The sequence below is a fragment of the Portunus trituberculatus genome, chromosome 23, assembly GCF_017591435.1.
Source record: "Portunus trituberculatus isolate SZX2019 chromosome 23, ASM1759143v1, whole genome shotgun sequence".
Lineage (NCBI taxonomy): Eukaryota > Metazoa > Arthropoda > Malacostraca > Decapoda > Portunidae > Portunus > Portunus trituberculatus.
The window spans coordinates 932,501-942,500 of record NC_059277.1 but is presented as its reverse complement, the minus strand read 5'-3'; the positions used below and the strand labels follow the sequence as shown (position 1 = coordinate 942,500).

Sequence of the window (10,000 nt, the reverse complement as noted above, 5' to 3'; positions counted from 1 at the left end):
AAGAAGAAAGAGAGATAAGAGAGAATAATGTTGATAATGTGATAATAATAACGAGAAACGAGAAGCTTAGTGGTGGGCTGGCGGTTTGCTGGGCACACACACACACACACACACACACACACACACACACACACACACACACACACACACACACACACACACACACACACACACACACACACTAGTCACCCATTTGGCACATTTTCTAACACAAGTAATTTCGTGAGTGAAGTTTCCCAGTCCTCAAGTTGATAAAGTTAATAATGACCTATTTTGCCTTTTTTTTTTTTTCTCTCTCTCCTTCTAGCGTGACCTCTGCATGACCTCGCTGCCTTCCTTGCCGGGGTCACATCACGCTGGCCACTCTACTCTCGCGAATCATGTCAGTCTGTTGCTTGTGTTTTTTTTTTTTTGTTCCATCTGCAAGTAACTCCCACCCAAACACACACACACACACACACACACACACACACACACACACACACACACACACACACACACACACACACACACACACACACACACACACACACACACCTTGTTCATAATGTGCTGGCTTGATTTTTTCTTACTTCAGTCATCTTTTCTATTTTTCTTTCTATTTCCTTATTCAATTTTTCATGCAATTCGTCTTTTCTTCTTCTCTTGTTCCGTCTTTACGTAATGTACTTAGTATAAAGTTGCCACACACACACACACACACACACACACACACACACACACACACACACACACACACACACACACACACACACACACACACACACACAGTGACAGTTTAGCAGACATATATAATCCTAAAATAATAACAATAGCAATAATTATAATTCTATATATCCATAAAAAAGGGACAATTTTTTTTATAGGAAATTATGGTAAACTTTTATTTGATTAGATTTCGTATTCTTTATTTTTATTTGGTTTAACTTGACTATTATACTTATCTCAAGGACACGGGATCATGCATAGAGGAGGAGGAGGAGGAGGAGGAGGAGGAGGAGGAGGAGGAGGAGGAGGAGGAGGAGGAGGAGGAGGAGTTAGAAAACAAAAAGAACCGTAAAAAGAAATGAGAAAAGAAGAAAAAGGAACCAAATAATGGAGAAAAAAGAAAAGAAAACGAGAAAATGACAGTATATGGAGAAAGGAAGAAAATAAAGAAAAGGAAGGTAGGAAAGGTTAGAAAGAATAATAACAATAATTATAAGAAAAAAAAAAAAAGGAATTGAATTATTGCTTAACTGACAGACTGACCGAGTGATCGAAGGAGAAGAGGAAGAGAGAACAAAGAAAAGGAAAACAAAGAAGAGGAAGAGAACAAGAAAGAACAAAGGAGAGAAAAGGCAGTTGAAGGAGTAAAATAGAAGAAAATAAGTGAATTAAGGACGAAATAAAGAGATGTTACAGGAGAAGGAGAAATACAAAGAAATACAAACGAATACAAGAAAGAACGAAAAATAAAAGCAAAGGAGTAAGAAGAAAAGAAGAAAATAACAGAATTGAGGACGAAAAAAAAAAGAGATGTTACAGGAGGAGGAGGAGGAGGAGGAGGAGGAGGCAAAGGGCCACAGGCAGCCTCACGCTCACCGCCAGGTACCCTCGCTACACTAGTTACCTGTAGAGAACTTTGAGGCTCCGACTGACACGGAGCAGCGACTGTCTAAAGCTGGGATGTCACAGGTCAGGTCATCGCTCCACGGGTCACGGGTCACGGCGTCAGGTCACGTCAGGTCAATGCTAACTTAAAGGAGGCTTACTTTTGCGTATTATGTGCTATTACTAGTTTTCATATTGTTACTATACTATATTATTCTTTATTTTTAGGAAATAGACTACTGCTGCTACTGCTACTACTACTATTATGAATTGTTCTTTCAAAACTTTCCTGTCTAATCGTTCACAACAGCCAAGTGCATTCCAAGGTTGTAGAAACGGAGCACTTTTCCTTCAGGCCAAGTTAAGAAGCCAGTGGTAACCTCGGTCGAGATGGGCATTGTTTCTAGGCCAGGTCGGGCGAAATCAGGTCAGATCAGGTCGTGCGTGTCTCAATACTGTCTCGTGTCTCGTGTCTCGAGTCTCGCTTAGAATAACAATGAACATGGAGCTTCGAACCACTATCTACAAAAGCCTCGGGTGCTTCGCGTTGCTTTGAAAAGTATCCACGAGCCTCGTGACTGACGCCTACTTAGTATGTACAGGGAGCGTTTAGCAGGGCCTGACTCGCCTCGCTACTAGCACTACTAATACTGGGCTGGCTGTCCCTCACGCCTTGACGCACGACTCGCCCGGCGTCATTCACTACTTGGGCCTTCACTCGTGTTCTGGTGAGTGGTAAAGGGAGTGCTTGTGTTGAGTTACGGGTAATGGAGTAAATCACTGAGCTGCCTTACGAGTAGTAAAAGAGATGCTTGAGTTTTATAGTTGTCTCGCAGAGGCTTTCACTCTCGTCTGGTGAGTGGTAAAGGAAATAGTGGAGTTGAGTTTGAGATGATGAAATATATAGTGGAGTTACCTTACAAAATAATGAAGGAAATATTCGAGTTGTGTTATAGATGATACAAGAAATGTTTCTGTTGCTTTACAAATAACGAAGGATTTGACTTGTTTAATCAATAATAAGTGAAGTATTAGTTGCTATAGAAATAACACAAAATGTGCAAGTTCTCTTACATGTAGCAATAGTAAAAATTTGAATTCTCATCCAGATGATAAAGAAAATATTGAAATTGTTACTATTGAAAGAATAAAATAATCCTTTAGATTTTATAGAAAGATCAAATACGTGAACTCCATTTTCTGTTTGAGGAAAGAAAGCCACCCATTAGAATAGTTAAATGATTTACTTCACCACTGAAAGAAAACCAAACTCGTGCCTTAAGGAACTGAATAATCTCGTTGGAAGGCAATGTGCGTGGACTCCGTTTTTCGTTCAAGGAAAGTTTCTCTTGTAAGTTGAATATTTTCTCCTGACGACGATGGAGAGAACGTGCGCGGGTTTCATTTTCTATTGAAGGAACGCAGACTTTCATTGTAACTGAAATTTTTGGTGAAGGAAGTGAATGAAGTGTTTGTTTTGTTTTATGCTGATAGACACAAATTCGGTCCTTAATAATGTTATTCTCTTTTTGCAGAATTGGAAAGGACGTGGTGGTACATTTCGTTTTGAGTGAAGGAAAAATGCAGATTCCTTTCCTATTTTAAGTAGCTGGACATTCCTCTTTTAAGAATCAGGAAAAAAAAATTTGCTTTGTGAAAAAAGCCGAATTTTTACATTAAAAGCTACATTCTTTTCTCGAAATGAAAAAAAAAGATAATTGTGGTTTTTGAATGAAAGAAAACTGGTATTATTGCATTAGAAAACTGGATATTCTTCTTTAAAAAAATCAGCATAACTTTTTTTCTCTGAAATAAAACTCCTAATTTTGCACTAAAGAAATATTTGTTATTAGTGAAAGGAAAACTCATCCTTGCATTAAAATGATGAACATCTCTCTCGTGGCAGATGAAGAGAGAGAGAGAGAGAGAGAGAGAGAGAGAGAGAGAGAGAGAGAGAGAGAGAGAGAGAGAGAGAGATGAATAGTGGTCTTTGGCACATTAAGAGTACAACTTGAAACAGGAGAGCATCTCCTTAAAGAAAACGGGAAGGACCTGAGCAAAACATTATGAGCGTCATGCTGAAGGGGGCAGGGGGGGAAGGGGTAGGGAAGGAAGACCAGGGGAGGTGCAGCGTAACGGGAGGAAGGAGAGAAGGAAGAAAGCAAGGAAGCAGGGCGAGGCAAGAGTGTCCTTACATCCCTCTTTACATTGCAGGATTCTTAAAGGACTCTCGTTAAGGTCTTAAAGGAAGGGAGAGGAGGCGAAGGAGACTGTAACGTTAGTATACCTCTTCCTTCCTTTCCCTAAAATAGTACTTGCGACGTTTAAGGAAGAGAAAGATGAAAAAAAAAATTCTATTCCATTTCCTCCACTATCAGGAAGAAAAGGCGAAGAGAGACCGAAAAAAACGAAGGAAAACAGAAAACGAGAGAGACGGAGACACATTGAGACACTTAAGTAGAAAGAGACAATTGAACCAGAAATAAAAACGAGAGAGCGTTCGTAAGGTGGCGGTTTATGGCTTGGGGCGGGGTTGCTAGCGTGGCATAGGCGTGAGGAGGAGGCCAGTCACTGTCACAAGGGCGGGGAGAGCCAGCAGGAGGGCAGATGGCGCTGTGATCCCACCTCCATTACAACCGTCAGTGTCGCAACAGGTGATGTCTGTTGTCTGGCTGTCTGTTGGGAGAGAGAGACAGGCTGTTAGTACTTTGAAAAGGAAGGACAGGAGTGAAGGAAGGCTATGAAGATTGTGAAGGTAGGGAGTGGACCAAGAGTAGGAATGAAGGAGGAATGATAGTGAAGGGTGTGAAGGAGAATGAATGAAGGAATAGTGGTAGGAGTAAAGATTGAGTGAAGGAAGGAGAGAAGCGAGAAGAGGCTGTAAAGGAAGTGTGGTGAGGAGGAAGGAAAGCTGTGATAAGTGAAGAAAGAATAGCAAAGACTAAAAACGGAAGGAATGCGAATGAAGGAGGATAAAAATGAAGGGAGTGAAAGAGGATGAAAGTAAAGGAAAGTATGAAAGAAATATGGTTAATCCTATGAAAGAAGCAAATATGAAGGAAGGCACTGAAAGAAGGGTAAAAATGAAGGAAGGTGTGAAAAAAGGATAAAAGGATAAGAATGGAGGAAATCAATGAAAGAAGTACAAGAATGAAGGAAGACAAGACAATGAGAGAAGGACAAGAATGAAGGAAAAAAAAATAAATGAGTAAAAATAGGTATGAGAATTTTGACTAAGAACACTCAAAGGCTTAATTTGGTATCGCAGATCAAGAGAAGAGAGAAAAAAAAAAAATATCCTGAGATTATTTTCGAAACTTTAACCAAACCATTTTCTTCTATTTGCGAGTAAAGGAAGCTGCTGGAATAGACTAGCGTGGCCTTCAAAGGATTATTTTTTATCACATATAGAGAAAAAAAAAAATGGTATGAAAGAAAGTATATTGTATTGAATTCTATCTACAACAGGTAATATGTACAACAAAGGGTGTTTTAAAGCTCTTATCAGGAAGGAGACAAAAAATAGATATAAAAATGATAGATAACAAACAGATAAGATAATTCATAAGGTTTACAGCATTATATTTTACCAGCAGACTATTTAATTACCTTAAGATGAATCCATAGCAAAGAGTTAAAATTTGTATTACGCATCAGAGAGAGAGAGAGAGAGAGAGAGAGAGAGAGAGAGAGAGAGAAGAGAAAGAGAGAAAGAGAGAAAAAGAGAAAGAGAAAGAGAGAGAGAGAGCGAAAGAGAGAATGTTTAAGGGGGTGAATTTCTTTACTAACTCAAGGCGGTGCATCATTAAATATTTAAAGAGGCGCCACTTTCCGTATTTGGGAGGCACACCTTTTGGGAATATTTAGGCAGTGCACCTTTCGCCGTTTACGAGTTTCTATTTTTTTTTTTCTTATTTTCTTATTAATTTTTCTTTTTTTTTCTAGAGAGGAGAAGCGCATTTGAGGAATTTCAACGATGCTTCATATTCGCCAGCAACCGTGAGTGTTTTGGAGAAAGTGTGTGTCTTGTTTCCTTTTTATTTCAGTTTTTTATATATTTATCTGGTTTATCAATATTCTTTATCTTTGTTGTATCTGCTTTGTCCTTCTGTTTTATCAAATTTTCTCTTCTTCTTCAGTACGATTCCCGTTTTTTATTGTTTTTCTCTCTTCTATATTGTCTAGTTTATTTTTTATTTGTTTTTTTTATTTATCTTGTTTATCAATATTCTTTATCTTTGTTGTATCTGCTTTGTCTTTCTATTTTATCTGTTTTTCTCTCTTCCTCAGTAATAAGATTCCTCTTTTTTACTGTCTTTCTCTTTCTCTATATTGTCTTGTTTCTTTTTATCTCTATTTTTATATTATCTGTTTTATCTCTTTCCTTTTGTATTTGCTCTATTTATTTTCTCTCTTCCTCTACAGTATCATTCCCCTTTTTATTATTTTTCTTTGTTTCTCTATAGTGTCTTGTTTCCTTTTATTTTTCATCTCTTTGTTTTATCTTTGCTCTATTTATTTTTCTCTCTTCCTCTATAGTACGATTCCTATTTTTTATTATTTTTCTCTCCTCCTTTATACTACAATTCTTTTTCCTTCCCCTTCCATAATGATTCACGACTCGATGTATTTACTTTTAGCACAATTGTATTTTCTCTTCATAACTGTATTTTCTCCGGAAAGAAGAAAATAATTACGTATTTTTTTTTTCTGGAGCAGAATCAAATGGGTATTCTTTCTGAGGACAAAATTGCCTAGTATTCTTTCTACAACAAACGTAACTACACATTATTTCTAGACCAAAGTTAGCAAGGTAATATTTCCAGGACAAATTAACTATTATTCTTTTTTAGGACAAAATTGATAAGATATTTTTCTAGAAGTAAAAAGTTACCTAAGAGAGAGAGAGAGACGAGACGAGAGACGAGAGACGAGAGACGAGAGACAGAGAGACAGAGAGACAGAGAGACAGATACAAAGACACACAGAGACAGACACAGACAAAGATACACAGAGACACAGAGAGACCCAGAGAAACCGAGAGAGAGACAGACACACAGACAAAAACATAGAGACAAAAGAGAGACACAAACCAAGAGAGACCCAGAGAAACGAAGTAAAACCGAGAGGAAAACTGAGCAAGCGAGTGAGTCTACATGCACCTAAAAAGTTAACACGTTTCTTGCTTATGACGAGGAGAAATGAAAAATGCCTCTCCGTGATGTCATTAAGCCGGGATGGTGAGGCGGGATGGTGAAAGCCGGAATGGTGAAGGTAAATGGTTCAAGCAGGCTGGTGAGGGCGGATGGTGAAGGAACGGATGGATAGTGAAGGGAAAAGCAGCGTGTTTTAAGCTTACCACAGAGAAGTCATAGCTGGGGAAGAAAGAGGCTGGGGAAATTGGGAAGAGGAGCTACAGGGAGGCAGGTAAGGGAGGGGAGAAAGGAAGTGTTTGAAGGGGCAATAAGGGAGAGGTGGATGAAAGAAGGGCTAGATGAGGGGGAGAAGGGAGGGAATAGAAGGGATGATTCGAAGTAAGAGAGGAATATTGGACGATATGACTGGAGATAATGGTGAATAACGAATGGTGGAAGGGGAAATAATGGACGAGGTGGAAGAGGGGTGTCAGAGGAAGCAGGAAGAGGAAGAGGAGGAGGAGGACAAAAGGGAAGGAGGAAGAGGAAGAGGAGAAGGAAGACGAAAGGGATTTTAAATGGTGGAAGAGGGGTGTCAGAGGAAGGAGGAAGAGGAAGAGGAGGAGGAGGACAAAAGGGAAGGAGGAAGAGGAAGAGTAGAAGGAAGACGAAAGGGATTTTAAATGGTGGAAGAAAACCATTTATGAGTAAGTGGTTAAGAGGAAACATCATGTGAAGAGTGAAAGAACTAGGAAAATTAAGGAATGGAAGAGTAGATAGACAGAAGGAAGAAGGATAGAGGAGGAGGGATGGAAGAGTGGATAGACAGAAGGAAGAAGGATAGAGGAAGAGGGATGGAAGAGTGGATAGAAAAAAAGAAGGAGGATAGAGGAGGAGGGTAGGAGGAGGAAAAGGTTTCAGGCAGGGAGGAGGGAGATGGTAGGGAGTAGAACCATCGGCGGATCGGTGAAAAAGATTAATGACGATCTGAAAACTGTCCTCAGCCTCGCATTATTATGATGAAAATATATTACACACTTGAGATCACTTTACTAATCAAATCTTTGCCTTCCTATCTCGGTCCAGAAGGAATATTCACCTCTATGACTTCCCCACATGTGCTACACCTATTAACCTACAAGAAAGTTACCGATCACATTATCAATCAAATTTTGCCCTTCTACTTCAATCTACAAGAAATACTCACCCCAATCAATTCTAGTGGTACAATTTGGTACTGAATAGTTTAACAATCAAATCTCTGCCTTTTGTATTCAGTTTGTAAGGAATGTTCTACAAATTTTCTCAGCATTGTTAGTTTTGGTAACCAGACAACAAACACACGAGGGTTCTTAAATGTTCTCATGTCCTGATTAGATTATTTCAACATTCTGATTGTTTTGGCCTTTAAGGAGATGTAATGGTCGTTCTTGTCTTTTCATTTATTTTATTTTTATTTCACCTTAAGAGTTATTTTTCTTTTTTCATTCATTTTGGTTTTTTCTCATTTTTAATCTCTTACTGAAACAAAACATTAATGAAAATCAAAAGTTAACTCGTATCAAATTAGAAGAAAATAAACACATGATAGAATTGATTAATACAAACAAGCAAACCTTTCTGATAACAAGGAGCAGTAATTTCAGTGACCTTCATTTTTTTTATACCATGTGGCCTTTTAACGGGAATTTATGAGCTAAATGGGATACTTTTTTGTGATACCTCCTATCTCAAAGCCCACCCGCTAGGAAACTGTTGCCCCGAGTGAGGAAGCCCACCCTACACTCGGACCGTGGACAGGATTCGAACCCGTGCGCTTGGAGAATCCTCGGACCCCAAAGCACGCATGGTTCCACTGTACCACGGCGGCCCGAGATCTTTATTGCTCTCAACCGAATTCCCTCAAAACACACACACACACACACACACACACACACACACACACACACATCACCTCAACATTCCACGTCCGTAACATGCAAACTCGGCACAAACTCACTCTACATCACAACCTCATATCATTAACATACAATTACCTAACCCAGCCAGTCAAATAAAACATCACCAATTCATCTCAAGCCATTAATTAAACATGCGGTACTAAATAAGAGAGAGAGAGAAAAAGAGAGATTAAAAAAAAAAAGATATTAAAAAAGTAACTCGCATCATTAACATAATTATCTTTGTCTTACATTTTTACAACATAATTTTCTCTAAAGCGATTTTTCCTTTCCTTACTAAGAGTGGCACAGCTTCCCACACACATCAGCTGATCCAGTGTAAACAAAGATGAACGGGAGGAGGAGGAGGAGGAGGAGGAAGGGGAACGGGAGGAGGTGGAGGTGGAGGAGGAGGAGGAGGAGGAGGAGGAGGAGGAGGAGAAAGAGGAGAAGGAGAAAAGGAAGAAGAGTGTGAGGAAGAAAAAGAAGAGGGTGAGGAAGAAGAAGACGAGGAGGGTGAGGAAGAAGAAGACGAGGAGGGTGAGGAAGAATGATAATGATAAGAAGAAGATGAGGAAAAGGTTGTGGAAGATGAAGAAGAGGAATAAGAAGAAGAGAGCAAGGAAGAAGAAGAAGAGGGTGAGGAAGAAAAAGAGGAAGAGGTGGAGAAAGAGAATGAATGAGAATAAGAGATAAAGAGAAAGAGGAGCAAGAAAAGGAGGAGAAAAAAATACCACGAAGATAATGAATAGGAAGAAAAAGATGAATAACGAGAAAAACAAAAACAACAACAACAAAGAATAAAAAAAAGAAATGCAAAGAAAAACAAAAATAAGAAGAAAAATGACTAGAAAGAAAGAAAGAAAATGAGAAAACGAAGCAAACTAACAAAGAAAACAAGGAAAACAAAGACACAAAGAAGAGAAAGCCGCACCACTTATCAAGAGGAGGACCAGAAGGAAGAGAAGAAGGAAACGAGGAAGGAGGAACACAAAGGGAGGAGAAAATGAAGGAACGAGGAGGAGAAAGAGGAAAAAAGACCAAGAAAATAGAAAAGAAGATAACGAGAAGAGGAGGAGGAGGAGGAGGAGGAGGAGGAAGGAAGGAAGGAAGGATGCGAGCGAGCGTTACCTCATAGCAGCTAATCGCGTCCCAGATTGCCTCACGATCTTGTCCCCAAAGTTATTTCTGGGGCGACAAATTAAGTTTAATGGGGAAAAAATTAATAGAAAGAGATGGTGAGCTACTGGGTGTGAAAAAACTGTCGTACTTTGTGATGTGGTTTTTAATGGATGCTGTGGCTGGTTTGTGTGTGTTTCTCTGCTCTTTCTC

The 10,000-nt window shown here is 39.2% G+C and overlaps 1 protein-coding gene and 1 long non-coding RNA gene across 4 annotated transcripts in view; one reads left to right on the top strand and one right to left on the bottom strand.

Moving 5' to 3' along the window:
• Window positions 1-1,254: 1,254 nt before the first annotated feature.
• LOC123507850 (ly-6/neurotoxin-like protein 1) overlaps window positions 1,255-10,000 on the bottom strand; it is a 62,079-nt gene continuing 53,333 nt past the window's right edge. For both annotated transcript variants that reach the window (XM_045261106.1, XM_045261107.1), the window contains exon 5: window positions 1,255-4,269. In XM_045261106.1, the coding sequence (XP_045117041.1) occupies window positions 4,130-4,269 (140 nt within the window). In that variant the 3' untranslated portion in view covers window positions 1,255-4,129. The remainder of the gene's footprint in view (window positions 4,270-10,000) is intronic.
• Window positions 2,194-10,000, top strand: part of LOC123507851 — a 23,873-nt gene continuing 16,066 nt past the window's right edge. The window contains exons 1-3 of one of the 2 annotated variants that reach the window (XR_006675803.1): window positions 2,194-2,321; window positions 5,539-5,592; window positions 8,971-9,036. This is a non-coding gene — a long non-coding RNA (uncharacterized LOC123507851). Of the gene's footprint in view, window positions 2,322-5,538; window positions 5,593-8,970; window positions 9,037-10,000 lie in introns of those variants that run through there. The other variant, XR_006675802.1, reaches the window with a different exon arrangement.